Raw genomic sequence first — 16,620 nt, 5'->3', positions numbered from 1 at the left:
AGAGTATGTTTGCGGGTGTGCCCACCTCCTTCCCCACTGGCATCCCACTCCCCAGGCCGGCGGTGAGGCCGATGACTTTGGCCACGAAGGCCTTCAGGGTCAGGTACTCCTTCAGCACCACGCCCCTCAGGATGGTCTTCAGCTCGGGGATACCAGAGCCTGGGAGAGAGACAGGCACACAATCAAGTACTGCTGCAGCCCGGGGATAGCAGAGGAGAGAGACAAGCACATGGCGTCAGATAAACAACAAAGGGGTGGTAGGCTGTTAAAAGAGGACGACAAAGGAGAAAAAACATGATCAGATAACACTAAAGAATAATGAATGACTTCCCGGTGTGGGAAATCTAGAGGAAAAGCCTTGAGGGCCTTCATCTCAAAACACACAAGAGAGTAAGAAGTAAGAATAATAAGATAAGATGTACGGACAAATACGATAGTGATAATGAAAGGATAAAAAAAAGATTAAAAAAAAGGGAGACTTATACTTTTATATACCACTACTAGAGGGTCATTCATGAGCAGGTCAGGGCACCTCTAGGCTCATCGGGGATCCCACTCTACCCCCCGCCTCTGACGCCCCCCCAAGTGCACCCCTCCCCCCACGCTTGATGTCCTACCGATGGCCTGCGGGGCGACCAGGTGGCAGAAGAGCGAGGCGAAGGTGACGAGGATCATGGGGTAGGACACCCAGGCCAGGTACTGCAGCGCCACGTTGCCCGCCAGCTCTCCGTGGACCCACTTATAGGCTGGGGGGGGGTCACCGCAGGGTCACAGAGAGAGAGAGAGGAGGGGGGGGGGGGCACCGCAGGGTCACAGAGAGAGAGAGAGAGGGGGGACAGACAGTAATGCATTAGTACTTCCAAAAGGGGACAAATTATTCATATTGGAGGTAGAACTGTGCGTCTCTCCAGCACCAATCGGATCATCCTTCACCAGGGACTTCTGCATTACTCTCTCGAAAGCCTAGCCTTTCTGTGGGGGAAAGGACATCTAAGTCAACTCTATCTCCTTGTTGTTGGTGGTGCAGATGGGTGACGTTTCGTTATTAGGACAAGTAGGTAAATTTTTCTTTAAAACTCCAATTATAAACATTGAGTTATGAATCTCAGGGGAGAGTGAGTCGATGTTTTACCAGGGAAACATAATCCAGTTTGCTTGCCCTTGAATAAAGATGACCTTGCTCCAGCTTTAGGAATGCCTCTCTCTCTAACTCACTGTGTGCCGCAGCTTAAAAGAGAAATCCTTCAGAAGATTCTAGATTCAGCAATGCCAATCATACTGCAAAATGTACCTCAGCCGCTTCAACTGATATATACATATTCATAAATGTATTATTATTTAAACCACCGTATGTTTTACTTGATTATAATATGTCTTTGTATCTGTCTTGTATCTTTAATGCATTTCAATGTAGAGGTGTGATTTTTTAAATTGTAGCATTGTAATTAGAGCACAAAATTAAAGCACACTATCTTGCATCCGGCGCAATTGACTTAATCACTGGCGCATGTGTCGTTGCTAGTTTGCATTGGGGAATGCATATTTTCTTGACACAGACATCGTGTACATGCCCATAACCTTTAGGATTGATGAGTATTTGATCGTGAGAAAACATTGTTTTACCGCGAGTGAGTGTTAAAAATAATGAATGAATGCGGGCGCGCGTGTGTGCGTCCATCTGTTTAAACACACGCAAACTAAACACATAACGCATAATACAGTCCATGGCAATGTATATTAACGGGGAGACACATGCATATTAGGAACACAAGTCGATAACGATAATGCATATAATACTGATAAGAAACAATGTTTATAATTTATGGCGTATATCATTAAATAGAACCACAGTTACCGCATATCATATGTTATATCATATACGTTTTCTTTGCCAACATTTATTTGAGGACTCAAGTTGTGGAAGAAAACCTTATTCCCTGTGTGAATTAGGCCATATTATTTAGCCATAAACTGAGCCATTTGAAGTTTGAAATTCATGTGCATCTGTCTCATCGGAGACTGCAGACACGCTGTCAAAATATCAACTCGTCAGATTCAAATGCGCTCATGGCTCTTAAAGGGGATGGGAGCTTGCACTCTCATTGGTTTATTGCACGTTACGCCCAAACCACACCTACGGGTAATAAGGCTACTTCAGACCAACCACTTTTAGAGTCATTTTTCGTGCCGGTAAACTAGCGACAAAGCTACTTGCGCTTGGCGCTTCTCACTTGCGTTTCAGACCGTTAAAATAGGGCCCTATGCTTATCATTCAGTGCGTTTACATGACACTCAAGAAAACCGAATTATTGGGTTAGACTATGATTGGATTTTTAAAATTCATGTTTACACCTGAATCTACCAAAATCGGACCTAAACGGATAAGACCCCTAGTTTATTCGATTGATAATCGCATTAATTGTGCATGTATACATTCAATCGGATTAGAATCGGATTTTGTGTTCTGCGCACGCTCAAGATTTTTTCCTGGGATTTGGGGTGTTGTTTCGGGTCTCTGGTGCTCCCACACGCATGCAAATTTTGAAAAAAGTGAGATATGCATTTCTGAAAGTACCCCGCCTACAGTTACCAAACAAGCGAGTCAGTTTCGGCGCCCCCTCCTACTTAGGAAGGGGGCACAGTTGAATATTTCCTCCCACTTCCCCACTCCCCTCCAATCAGAGCATAGCTACGATTTTGTGGACCAGCGAACGAGCAGCTCCGGCGGGGGGAACTCAGAAGCAGCCCGGCAGCTCAGCTCCAGGACTACAATCCCTTTCTCTCCCTTTCGCTGCCTGAGCAGCCGGAAAGCTTCGGCGGCAGTTCAGCTCCCGGAGTACACCCCCGGAGCTGCAGCTTTGGCGGCGGCCGGACGGCTTCGACGGCGGCCGGACTGCCGCCCAAGCTTCTGCGGCAGTCCGGCAGTCCAGCAGCTCCGGCGCGGGGAGCTCGGCGGCAGTCCGGTAGCTCAGCTCCCGGAGTACAATCCCTTTCTCCTCCATGTCGCGGTTCGTGGACTTGAGAGAGTCAAGGCCAAAGTTCCTTTCCCCCATTGTTCTCAACCATGGCCGAGATATTCCCCACTACGAGTCTTTAATTGGTGTGGAAGTACCAGAGACGTCAAATGCAGTCTTTAGGATTCATAATATCATCCGAGGCGCACATAGCTTTTGGCCATGATATTAGATATAATATTATATAAATATCAATATATATTATTATTATATTATATTATATTATATTATATTATATTATATTATATTATATTATATTATATATTATATTATATTATATTATATAGATTTAGAGCTCCAGGAGTCTGCAAACTGCAATAATCCATTCTCCTCCATGCTGACAGCTCATTGGTCAATGGGCAGCAGCTCATTTGCATTAAAGCTACAGACACCAGAAACAGCACATTCTGAAGGGACCGAAGCAGAGGGGAATAGTGGTCGGAAAGATTTTTTTCCTAAAAGCTCCAGCAAACAGCTTTAAAAACGTGTTTTCTGGAACTCAAATACTATGTTTACTTGTTGGGAAAACACCATAATATGTCTCCTTTAAAAAGGTGTAGAAGAAGATGGAGGAAGCCGGAATTGTGCCAATGTAGTTACCCCCTATAAGAAGTGTATCCCAGGCCGCGGGAGCGCGCATGCATCCAGTTAATGCACGCTTCGATTTTTTCATTCACCCAAGGCTGAAAGTACATGTTCTAAATGTTGGTCATCAACAAGGTTGTAAAGTAGTAACTTTGGGCATATCTATCAAAATAAATGTTTTTTTCTTCCGACGTGTTTTGCAATCTTTATTCATTCATGTCGCCGCTGCCGAACTGACAGCTATTATCTACTGAAAACATCTTTCTCGAATGCCGCCGGAGTTTGTTGTTGATGGTGATGTAAAGAGGCTCGATTACCAATAGTTGAAATGGGTACAGCGCCACCTATCATACCGGGGCATGACATGCTTCGGCCATGTATACTCGGACAATTGCAGTTGTGCAATTGAGGAGCATGGTCGAACTATGGCTGCAATCGGATAAAGCTGTGCATGTAAACGTACTGAATGGGTTTTCCTGGCCTTTGCCTGAATGACAGATCGCTTTGAGGTACCTTGTAAACTCTTGGCGCTGGTGTAATCCATAGTCCAGCTGACCAGCGCCATCGTCAGGCCCAGCAGAACCAGGAAGATCCAGTCGTCCCCCATCTTTTTGACGATCTGCCGCCATACACGAGCAAAACAGTCTGGGAGACATACACGACATACACGCACACACACACACACACACACACACACACACACACACATACATACACGTCTGTTTTTGTGTGTGTGTGTGTGTGTGTTCTAAGTGTGTGTATGTGTGTGTGAGCGTGTCCAGTGTGTGTTTGAGTGTTTGTATGTGCCCAGTGTGTGTGAGCATGTGTTTGGGTAATGATGTGTTTCTTTGTAGACATTTTTTAGCAGTCAGGCTTAAGCCTGAGTGATTTCTGATTAATCATCCCTGGATTATTTACTGAATATCATCCTTCACTGCGTGTACCGAGGTCCAGTTCTCTGCAGTGTGTGTTCTCCCCAGAGCGCGCCCAGTCCACCGTGACCTTCAGCATCAACCTTGGGTCTGTCTATCTAGCACCAACCTAGAGGGAATCTATCACAGCCCAACCTGAGCACCATCATTCCCTGAGAGCCTTCCTTCTTCAGGATTCAGGGCACAATGACCTGCTCTACAATCCACTCCAAATCATGACATTTAATCCTTTGTCCGAGGACATGTGACTATTTGGGATATCACCCTTTAGACAAGAGACTCCTGATTGACTGTGGAGGGACGGCCACACTACAGCGGGCTGGGGGAGTCACCTTGGCATTTGGAGTAGGGCCGGGGCTTCTGGGTGGAGGAGGAGGTTTGGGACAGATGAGAGTCCAGCGTGGGGGGCTGGTGCTGCTGGCGGTGGCGGTGGGGGTCGTGGTGCCGCCGGCCATGGCCTTTGCGTCCGGTTCCCATGGTGTCGTCTCCCGCCTGTCGCCATTGTTTCTCTGTCAGCAGGCGTGCCGCCTCCCGTCTGGCAAAGCTTCCCAATTGTTCCCTGTACTCGCCGTACAGCTGAGCAGGGGAGGAAAGTTACGTTACCCATAATGCTGCACTGGGTTTGAAAGCGTAACACAGAAGGATGATGTAAGCATGTTTGCTTCTGTTAGCAGCACTTTGATCGCAGTGTGTTTTAGCAGATGGTGTTAATAACAGAACAATTAGATGGGACATGGGAGAGATAAGCAAATAGAGCGGGGGGGGAGTGTAGTGAGAGATAGCCAGAGAGAGGTGGGAAGAAAGAGAGAGATTCAGATATCAATATAGAGAGGGAGAGAGAGGTGGAGAGAGGAGGCAGAGGGAGCAAGAGAAAGAAAGAAAGAAAGAAAGAAAGAAAGAAAGAAAGAAAGAAAGAAAGAAAGAAAGAAAGAAAGAAAGAAAGAAAGAAAGAAAGAAAGAAAGAAAGAAAGAAAGAAAGAAAGAAAGAAAGAAAGAAAGAAAGAAAGAAAGAAAGAAAGAAAGAAAGAAAGAAAGAAAGAAAGAAAGAGAGAAGAGAGCGAGAGAGCTAGCGCTATGGACAGCGAGAGGGGAAAGGTCAGCGTCTGACCACCTAGACTGTGTGGAGCAACCTGTGAGTCTTGGGCCCCAGCAGAGAGAGACAGGGAATGTGCGGCGTTTGCGTAAGGGATACACATCAACCTGAATCCCCTGCCAGACAGAAATAGACAAAACGGGCATACAGATCGGAAAAAACCCCTCCCTGGGAAGAGCCAGAGGCTGGCGGGAGGCCAGCGCAGTCAGAGGAAGGGATCCTGGACCGGAGAACATTCCACACCTTCCCCTTCCTGCTCACACACAGAGAGAGAGAGCGTCTCTCTCTATCTCAAACACCCACATGCATGCATACCCAAATTGACAATCAAGCTGATATCCTCACCTTATACACGTGCACACACACACACACACACACACACACGGGCACGCGCGCTCCGAGGCGAGCTGATGTGCGTCACCTTTCACCTCGCTCCCCTTCCACTACGCGGCCCACTATAAACCCAGAAGAACCCGGCCCATCCCACGCAGATATGAAGTGCAACCCAAACCCCCAGGATCACATGCCCCTCCCAGCACGGCCACAGAGCGCCACGGAGGTAACTCATACAGGGAGCCCAGTCCCCGCGAACAGGAGACCCACTGGATCCCAGTTATAGATCAGCCACCTGACTCACGGAGATGGTCGCATTACCCCGGCGCTCACCGTCCAGCGCCGTGCTCCTCCAGTTGGTTTCTGGGGCTTTCTCTGGTGTGCTAGAGGCAGCGTGTGGACTGAAGCTAGCCGAGCGCTCGAGTACGTCTATTGGCTTCCTATGAGGTATAGGGAGTTAATAGGTCTGCTGTTGTTTAACTCATTCCTATGACGGAAGAGTATGAGGCACTTTACTCATTGTATTTTATTTTATGATGAAACATTTTAGTTGAACTATTTAGATTTTTTACTCTGACATTTTGTGTTTCGATTTTCTTAGGATAATCGATTTTTTATCGTGATAATAATAAAGAATAAACATAGATAATAATCATAATAATTAATAATAATAATAATGATAATTATTACTAGGATATTTGCGTATTGTTTTATTATTATTTGTAGCAGAAAACGTTGACTCTTCTAATGTAAAGACTTGTCCTGAGAAGACTCCTGATGGTATATATGTGGTGTAACAGAGCTCCCTGCAGCTATAGCATATACAGTTGGCCTGATTGAAGAAGTGCAGTCACGTGGCGAGCCGACCAATATAGAGGTGTATAATTAATACATGGACCCAGAGCAGGTGCTTTGCATTCACACTGTCAAGGGCTCATAAAGAGAGTCTCGGACTCCATCAGCAGGCCTCAGCCCTGCTAATCACGTTGCATAAAACCAGATGTCCCACTTGCATCTAAAAAATAAAATAAAAAGACAATAAAGTATATTAATTATAATAATGATAATAATCTAAATAATGTTGGGTGTGAATTAGCTGTCATAGCCGCAGTAGTAGTATTATCATAATTATTATATAGTATTGATTATATTATATTACATGCAATATTTTCCTACTTTTGGATTTTATTAAACACACACACACACACACACACACACACACACACACACACACACACACACACACACACACACACACACACACACACACTTACACTTTCCAACATTTGAGTGATGCAAGGACACATATTGAAATTATTGTATTATATTACATCAAATGTTATTTCAAACTATCTGAAGTGCATTAAACCACATACAATATACAGTCATAATAACAAACTTAATTAACTAAATATAGTTTAAAATCATTAAACCTAAACAAATTGAACAAATTCAGCCTTTACCTGTTCCTCACGAGGCATCTCTAACATTGTGTTGTCCTTGAGCCACTTTCTCTCTTATAACTACGACAAAGCCTAACACAGTCTCCCAGGGACCTGACACAGCACCCAGAGTGAGCTGTTAAAATGCCTGCAGATTGATCACAGGGAGTGATTAGAGGGGCCAGTGGCAGTGGACAGCGTGAGAGAGACATTGAAAAGCCTTGATACATTCTCACCGCATTGCTCCACACTCATCCCTCAGCCGCTGTATGCCTAGTGTCACCCTGTAGGCCTGAGTCCATTACTCAGGGAACGGCTACGGGTCGAGACGTCAGTGACGTTCATTTAGCAAGGCTTTCACACGCCGTGCGGATGTGTGTTGTCGAAGTTGCCAACCCCTCAAACAAGCTTTTGGCTCACACATCCCATCACCTTCCGCCATGGACTGGATACATTTCAATTATGAATTATTATGAGTTGTTAATCATCATCATTATTATGTCAATACTCTATCTGTACAATATTTTTTAATGCAAAACATATATGTACAATATATATACATCTATCTATATGTACAGATCTTCCCATTTGTATTCATATTCTTATTTGCATTTTTGATCTTCACTTTTGTTTTTTTGCTTTGCACTGTTTCCTGAATTTGCCTCCGGGGAGTAATAAAGTTGTATTTGATCTCATCATTATCCCTTGATTTTGATGACCATTATCCAGGAAACAAAGCAGTTTAGATGACATAGTATCATAGCATCTGTTTCCTTAAGGACGAACCCCGATAAATACACATCATCTAAAGACCCAATCCAGGCGAGGCTCACTTAAACCACAAATCATTGCTTCAGATATTACCATTTCCGATAATGCCATTTCCAAACCAGTAAACAAAGCCGGCATTTGTTGTTTAATAGGCGGTAAGTATGGTTGTTAAATTGTGCCCATTTTACGGGTACTCTATTGAATCGAATGATTTCATCAAAAGTTTATATTAAATTAATGTAAAATAAAAAAAAACACAAAAATACTTTAAAATAGTGTTTTAGTTGGCTCACTGTGATCGATAACAATAGTAATTAAACTGTAATAGTAATTACTTGATAATCAGCTCTTATCAAATAAAGGTTCTAACCAATGCATGAAACGTTTGAGTAAAGACTTTTACTCAAACGTCTTTTCAACACCTACAAATCTTTATTCAACACAATTTATTCTGCTAAGTCAAACTGCACAATGCAATACACTGTGTTTACGCTTTAAAGGGAACGACAAATTCAGCAGGAAATAGAAAGGCTCTAAAGCTGAGATATAGTCTAAGAGAGGGAGAGAATAGAGGACTGAGATATATTAAGATAGAGCGAGGGAGAGACAGAGACAGAGAGAGACAGAGAGAGAGAGAGAGAGAGAGAGAGAGAGAGAGAGAGAGAGAGAGAGAGAGAGAGGGAGAGCTGGTAATAGATGCAGAAGGTGAAGGGCAGTGTGGCATTGAGAGTTAATTAAAAAAAATAATAACACATTCCTTTGTCCATTATGAAATCACGAGAGCAAAAAAGGCCTGTGTTTTGTGTGGTCAATGTTTGTGTGAGTGTGAATGTGTGTTTGTGCGTGTGTGTTTGAGTGTGTGTGTGTGTGTGTGTGTGTGTGTGTGTGTGTGTGTGTGTGTGTGTGTGTGTGTGTGTGTGTGTGTGTGTGTGTGTGTGTGTGTGTGTGTGTGAGTGTGTGCGTGTGTGTGTGTATGTTTGTGTGTGTGTATTTGGTTGCTTGTGTGCATGCATGTCAACATTTGTGTGTCTCTGTGTATCTGTGTGTGTGTGTGTGTGTGTATGCGTGTGTGCAGGTCAACGCGGTTGTGTGTGTGTGTGTGTGTGTGTGTGTTTGTGTGTGTGTGTGTTTGTGTGTACGTGGGCGCGTGTGTGTGTGTTTGTGTGTACACGCGCGCGCGTGTGTGTGTGTGTGCTTGTATGTGTGTGTGTGTGTGTGTGTGTGCGTGTGTGTGTGTGTGTGTGTGTGTGTGTGTGTGTGTGTGTGTGTGTGTGTGTGTGTGTGTGTGTGTGCAAGCCTTTTAACAGGGTAATCCTGCAGCCAAGGTTAATGATTAAACATGACTCCCCTGACTGATGGACAGATGGAAAGAATAAGACCCCGTCAGAGAGGAAAACCCGGAAAAAAATCCTTCAGGACCCCCACCCCAACACATACACAAACTAACAGCTGCAGGGTTTCCAAAACACTGTCATTAATACTGACAAAACACTGTCATTAATACTGAACACAGTGGTAACAACACAGCTCTTTGAACCAGTTCCTCCCCAAACACTGCTCGTGTCCTCGTTAATGCCCCACGTCTACAGCACCAGAGGCACAACAGAGTGGGAAGCGTCTCGCTGTCACTTTAACACTATCAGCTGGACGGAGCCACTGGGGGTTGGTAACGGCTATGGAAACCATTATATATATCTTTGTAATTTAAAGTTTAATAATTTTTTCTCATTTTTATCTATCGTTCTGGATCAATCAATATCTTTGCAAAGTCTATATCAATCTTAAAAAGAAAGGAAAATAATTTAAAATATATATATAATGATAGATGTACACTACCGTTCAAAAGTTTGGGGTCACTTAGAGAGGAATCAGAAATACAGCCTAGACATTGTTAATGTGATAAATAACTATTCTAGCTGGAAACGGACGATTTTTAATAGAATATCTACATAGGTGTACAGAGGCCAATTTCCAGGAAACAGCACTCCTGTGTTCTAATGGTACATTGTTTAGCTAATCGTGTTGAAAGGCTAATTGATGATTAGAAAACCCTTGCACAATTATCTTAGCAGAGCTGAAAACTGTTGAAAACATGAAATTGTCTGGGTGACCCCAAACTTTTGAACGGTTGTGTACATATACATCTTTTATATATTACAGAAATGCAGTAGCACCTGTGTCCTACTTTGTACAGTACATATACAGGAATAACTGTTCATACCTTACCAGAATCTGGTCTATATTCAAAACTGTCTCAAAAGTGTTGATGCGTTCTCTCATCTTTCCTAGGCTGTTCTCTTTTCTTGCCCATTTTCTTCCAAATATCCCTCCTAATATACTCTCTCTCTCTCTCTCTCTCTCTCTCTCTCTCCCTCTCTCTCTCTCTCTCTCCCTCTCTCCCTCTCTCCCTCTCTCCCTCTGCCCTTCCTTGTCTTTCGGAATCTTTCAATGTGACCTAGGCGGTCTGTTCCTGCCTGCTCAAAGGTTCCTAGTGATTGACAGGTATGACTACTGTAATATACTGCATGAATTTACACACATTCTCACACACACATGTATATACACACTCACACACATACTGTATATACATATATATATATTGGGGTGCACAAACACACACACACACACACACACACACACACACACACACACACACACACACACACACACACACACACACACACACACACACACACACACACACACACACACACACAAGCACGCCCAAACACTTACACCCATGCACACACAAACACACGCACACACACACACACGCACATACACACACAGACTCGCATATTAGAGTGGTACGGAAGGGAAAGGACAGGAGGTTAATGCAGACACTTGAAGCTTGACAATAAGTTGTCAGCAGCTCTTAATTCTGTACTGTGGATTCTCCGGGCCCGCCAGTCAGCGAACCCAGCAGATTCCAGACTCCCAGTTCAGGGACCAGGGCAGTTATTGAAGGAGGCTGGATACGTCTATATCTATGATAGACGATACGGGTTTAGCAGCAAGCCGTTAGGATTTAATGATTGAACATTCAAAACGCAACTTGACCCTTGTGGATCCCCTATGCTGCTTGTTCCCTGGGCTTTAAGGCCAGGGAAACACGGAGCCCGTTCTGCTGCTTCCACCCTGTGTTAGAGAGCTGAAACGGGCCTTGGTTCACGGGTAAACAGAATATAGTTTAAACTCAGCCCGGGCATGAAAGGTCAAATCATTCCTAAATGAGGAACAGTGAAACACAATCCAGATGTGAAACAAAAGACGGGAAATAAAGTGTGTAAATACATTGAATCACGAGCATCTAGTCGGGTACAAGTTCCTCATCGGCGACTGTCACCCTATGACGGCGTCCCTGTCCCTCTGATGGCGCACAGGGGAACCCGCACCCTCAACCACCTTTCTCAATGAATCCCACCTTTGACCTATGTGTGTTAACCTTACTACTTTTCTCTCATTATTTCCTCTGAAACTTTCTCTCGTCCCCCCCAGCCCCCTCCCCTAGCCCCCTTCCCCACCCCCCCGCTCTTCCCTTGGACGCCGTCCATCCGACCGCGGCACCCCCCCCCCCCCCCCCCCCCCCCCGGAGGTGAAACCTTACTCGGGGATAATTTTAGCACCAGTGTGCCCCAATGGTCACTGACACACTTCTCCACACCTCTCTCACTCTCTCTCTCTCTCTCTCATTCTGTTTGTCTCTCTATCGGGTCATCTCTCCCAGGAGCCTTGCGCTGCAGACAGATGGAGGAGTTTAACCTTTACATAATAGGACAACAGCGAGCTATCGATACCCTATTGCAATACCAACCAGCCGTCCACTCATGGAAACCAATGATCGATTAGCTCATCATTCATAATTATCAATCATATCTATATAAACGGTTTACAGAAAAGTGTGCGGCTGTGATATTAGGTAAGTAAATGGTTTAGTGGTTTTACAGACTAGGCATTCCAGTGTGCAATAGCAAGCCCTTTTTATTAGGCTGTAAAACGCGAGAGCTCAAAGATCAGATTCACCCCCGTAGACATTCTAACGGATTCCCTTCTACTCATCTCCTCGCCCATACCGGCTTCTGACTAAACCACCACACGACACATCGGAGAAGACACTGATAAATGTACAGTAACACACACACTCACATACATGTGTTCCTAACTGCTTCCACTAGTTTGTCAACATGACGTTAAACCACAGAGGTCATTTCCTGCCTGTGAGGGGGCAAACACAGCTGTGTGACCTGGACTTGACCTGGACAGGATAAACACGACCGCCATAAAACTAACAACACAGACTTCCCCATCAAGCCAAACCTATTAAGTGTCTTATTGGCACGGTAATGCAGAATTTGGGCTCCCGGGGGGGCCATATATTGCAAGAATTTTGATTGGATTGCATAAATTACGTTAGAATTAGAATATGATTACATCCATTAACCCATAAACATCAAATTGGCAAGGGTACTCGATGAGTGTTCATTATTAAAAAATAGGCAAAAATAAGTAGATCCAAACAGGGCCAGACAGAGGCTCAACAAGGGTTGTTATTCTACGGTTCTGTCTCAGACCAGGGGGTCCACATGCAAGACACAGGGAGAGACAGATCAATCTGGGGGCGGTCAGTTCGTTGAAAGTTAACCTGGCGCCAGGAGGACACCTCGTTCCGGCGCTAGCACAACCTGGCTCTTAATGCTAATAAGCAGCCAACCAGGAGGCCACCCTCGGCGGTCCATGTACCAATAACAACAGGATGTAGGGATGGTTGCTGATCTGCAGACAAACACACACACACACACACACACACACACACACACACACACACACACACACACACACACACACACACATCCATAAACCTTACTTGAAGCATGTGTCAGGTGTGTACGGATGCATGCGTGCATGCATGTATCCGTACACACAGGCATGCACCCATGTGCACACATACGCGCCCAGTCATTTTCTTCATCACCACATTGACAGCGCTGGTGTCCGGGTACAGGACCGGGTACAGCACAGAACCTGGGCCTGGGGCTAGTGTGATTAATGGACGCTTCTTATTTATATCTGACCTGCACCTCCCGGGAGGCAGGGACCGGGCTGAGGTTTAGGGGTTTGCCTTGGGCACGCATCCAGAGACACTGAAAGGAATGGTATTGACACTCTCTCACCTCTCTCCTGCGGCTCCTCTCACATGCTCATCACGTCTTCTCTGGAGAGCGCACACACGCACACACACACACACACCCACACACCCACACACACACACACACACACACACACACACACACACACACACACACACACACACACACACACACTCTTAAGCCTGTCTTACATTACCTCCTACACCAATGTGTAATTTTTCCATATCTCCCTCTTGAAGTAGAAGAAATTTAGAGCGGATGGCAACCAATGTTTTTTCTTCAGCATCCGGTCCTCCAGCAATGTGTTGACATGATGTTGACAGAGATGCTTCACGAATCATCGGGGTAAAGGAATAAAAAATAAAGTCCTTCCTGGCATTAGTGCCGATGCAGTGGGTGGTAAGAATAGACCAAAGTGTTGAAAAGGACGTGAAACTCCAGCGGTCGCCCCACAGCGAGAGCCGACCCCGGGATGAACATTAAAACAGATGAACGCTTGGATACGGTGACATGACTTCATCTGCCTCCACACATCGGCGGGACCTGTCTGCTCAGGTTTCGTGTTGATCAGTATTTATACCCGCCCAACGCTTGAAAACAACCACGGTTATGTGGCCGGAGACGGTGAGAGAGAGAGAAAATACATTTTTGGCCAGCGAAACATACCACCGTATGTCAGTAAAGTGATGGGAACAACATAACGCAGGAGTGTGAGCGCATAGCCTCCATGCCTGGAAACAGGATCCCGGATAAAAAGGTTAAGAGAACATTGCGTTAAGATGTCTCACTCCAATACCAAACTAGCAGGTGGACCGAAAAGTATTCCTCTCATGCGCATATAATACACACGTGTCAGAAACTATGAAAAATAATATAGATCATACACTTGAGAGAGCATCTTAATAAGAACTTTTGTTTACCCATGCTTGTGTTTTATTTTATTTATAGAATAAAATAGAGTAGAATACAAACTTCAGGGAGAAGTGGCGTGGTGGCAAGAGAAGGCGAACCACGTTTCAGATGTTGTTGATCAATAGTGGAAACCCCGGGTCTACCTCGGCCAAAACAAAAATAAATCCTAGACACATGCTCAGGCCATCCCACAATGTGGACACAAGACACACGCTATCCAATGAACTAAATCCAAAACATCTGACAAACCTACGGCTCGCTGGGGACAAAACTAAATAATCCTACGGAAGAGTCCGGTCAGCAACCAGCTGTTGTCAAGAGACTTAAGCAACAGGTAGAGAAACACATTGACATTCAGGTAAAGGCGGAAGGGGGAGGGGACACACGTAAACAGAAGTTATTGTGACAAAGAGCCAGACAAGACGGCGGATGGAGACAGGTGGACAGAGAGAAGGATGAGAAAGGGCCTACCAAGGTCTGTTGGTATCGCAGAGCCTTCCTTTGCGACGCATCTGCAGCCATTGACACGTTGTCACTGACCCAAAAATAACCCCGTAGGACGCCCCAGCATTTCCACCGGCTCGGGCAGCAGACACACACACACGCAAACACACACACACGCACACTCTCCGCTTTAGTTATGCTTGGCAAATACAACTATCGTGCACACACAGTCTGTGAAGTCCAGCAGCAGCTCTTCTCCGTCGTGTGGGTCTGGGCCAGGTGATCCCGAGGCTATAGGCCATGCGCTCCCTCCGCTGGACGTATGGAAAGAAGAAGACACACACACAGAAAGAGCACGGTGGAGAGAGGGCGGTGATATGATGCGGCAGTGAAGGACGCACTGCCTTCCGTTATTAGAATTGCAGACACCCTTAAAACACACACACGCTCACAGGCATACACACACGCACGCTAACACACACACACTGTTAGATGGGGCAGTAAGATGTGTGTTTTTGCATGGGGAGATCTTGTTTGGACAGGGGGGGTGAGGGGAGGGCCCCCCCCCCCCCCCCCACAGGGCTGCCCCTGCAACGTGATCAGGAAGATGCACATGACACTCCTATGACAGCTCTCACCTCGTCAGCCAATGACGCAAGCCCAGCGGCCTTGAGCCACGGCTCAATGAGTTCCCCGTGTCTCTCTATCTCTGTCTCTCCACTCATCCTCCTTGCACCGAGTCTTGCACCGTCCATAGCAATCCCATGTTGCTGGACTGCTTCAGTAGCTCACACCCCCCTGCCCCCACCCCCCACTCTTCCCTGTAACTCCACACATACACGCACACATTAAGCGGTCATATGAGAAGGGACTTAGTCAAGGGTTGGGATGTTGTGCGTAATTAACGGATAGGCATCCCCTTTAACACAGCAACTCATTAGAAAGCACCCTGGAAAACGCCACACGCGCATGCACACACACACACACACACACACACACACACACACACCCAAACACCCCCATACCCACCGACCACCCACACCAGCGCCTTGCGTCCCTGCTGTGGCTATATCCCGTCGGACCACACTGTTCTTAGCGTCTGAAACCCATTTTTACCCCCCCTTTATTCCGGTCCAGCCTTCCAAGCCGATATGACAGGGCCACACACACGCACACACTCCCACACACAGATCCCCTAAACCCGGCCCCGCTTTGTGGTCCACACGCCAACGCATAACAACCTAATCTCACCGCACACCGGAGGGCAGCGAGAAATGTGTCACTCTGCGCGCCAGTCTGTGTATGTATGTGTGAGTGTGTGTCCTTCTGCGTGTGTGTGCGTCCTTCTGTGTGTGTGTCCAATCTGTGTGTCCTTCTGCGTGTGTGTCCGTCTGAGTGTGTGTGTGTGTGTGTGTGAGAGTGAAAGTGTGTGTTTGTGTGTCAGTGGAGAATGACTGGACAGCTGATGGGGCTCCATTTGATACACAGTTAGCGTTATCACTGCTGTCTGGGAGAGATCGCTGCTCAGTGCTTGCAACAACCACATGAGAGAGTGAGAGAGAGAGACAGTAAGAGAGAGAGAGAGAGAGAGAGAGAGAGAGAGAGAGAGAGAGAGAGAGAGAGAGAGAGGCAGAGAGAGAGAGAGAGAGAGAGAGAGAGAGAGAGAGAGAGAGAGTGAGAGAGAGAGACAGTAAGAGAGAGAGAGAGAGAGGGAGAGAGAGAGAGAGAGAGAGAGAGGCAGAGAGAGAGAGAGAGAAAGAGAGAGAGAGAGAGAGAGAGAGAGAGAGAGAGAGAGAGAGAGAGAGAGAGAGAGAGAGAGAGAGAGAGAGAGAAAGCAGGGGGGCAGCAGCAACGAGTGGGATCCAGTCATCCTATACCTGGGAACCCGTAACCCCGACCCCCTCGCCGCAAGCACACGCTGTACGGAGAAACAACACACACAAACAC

At 46.0% G+C, this 16,620-nt stretch overlaps 1 protein-coding gene across 2 annotated transcripts in view; it reads right to left on the bottom strand.

The window, feature by feature from the left end:
• clcn1b (chloride channel, voltage-sensitive 1b) overlaps nucleotides 1-15,145 on the bottom strand; it is a 28,563-nt gene extending 13,418 nt beyond the window's left edge. The window contains exons 1-5 of one of the 2 annotated variants that reach the window (XM_056602169.1): nucleotides 14,701-15,145; nucleotides 4,864-5,107; nucleotides 4,113-4,244; nucleotides 618-746; nucleotides 26-159 (exon numbers count right to left, since the gene is read on the bottom strand). In XM_056602169.1, coding sequence (XP_056458144.1) covers nucleotides 26-159; nucleotides 618-746; nucleotides 4,113-4,244; nucleotides 4,864-5,107; nucleotides 14,701-14,751 — 690 coding nt within the window. In that variant the 5' untranslated portion in view covers nucleotides 14,752-15,145. Of the gene's footprint in view, nucleotides 1-25; nucleotides 160-617; nucleotides 747-4,112; nucleotides 4,245-4,863; nucleotides 5,108-13,513; nucleotides 14,658-14,700 lie in introns of those variants that run through there. The other variant, XM_056602170.1, reaches the window with a different exon arrangement.
• Between the last annotated feature and the right edge of the window lie 1,475 nt (nucleotides 15,146-16,620).

Source organism: Gadus chalcogrammus, chromosome 11, assembly GCF_026213295.1.
Source record: "Gadus chalcogrammus isolate NIFS_2021 chromosome 11, NIFS_Gcha_1.0, whole genome shotgun sequence".
Classification (NCBI taxonomy): Eukaryota; Metazoa; Chordata; class Actinopteri; order Gadiformes; family Gadidae; genus Gadus; species Gadus chalcogrammus.
This window is presented reverse-complemented; position numbering and strand designations above follow the sequence as displayed.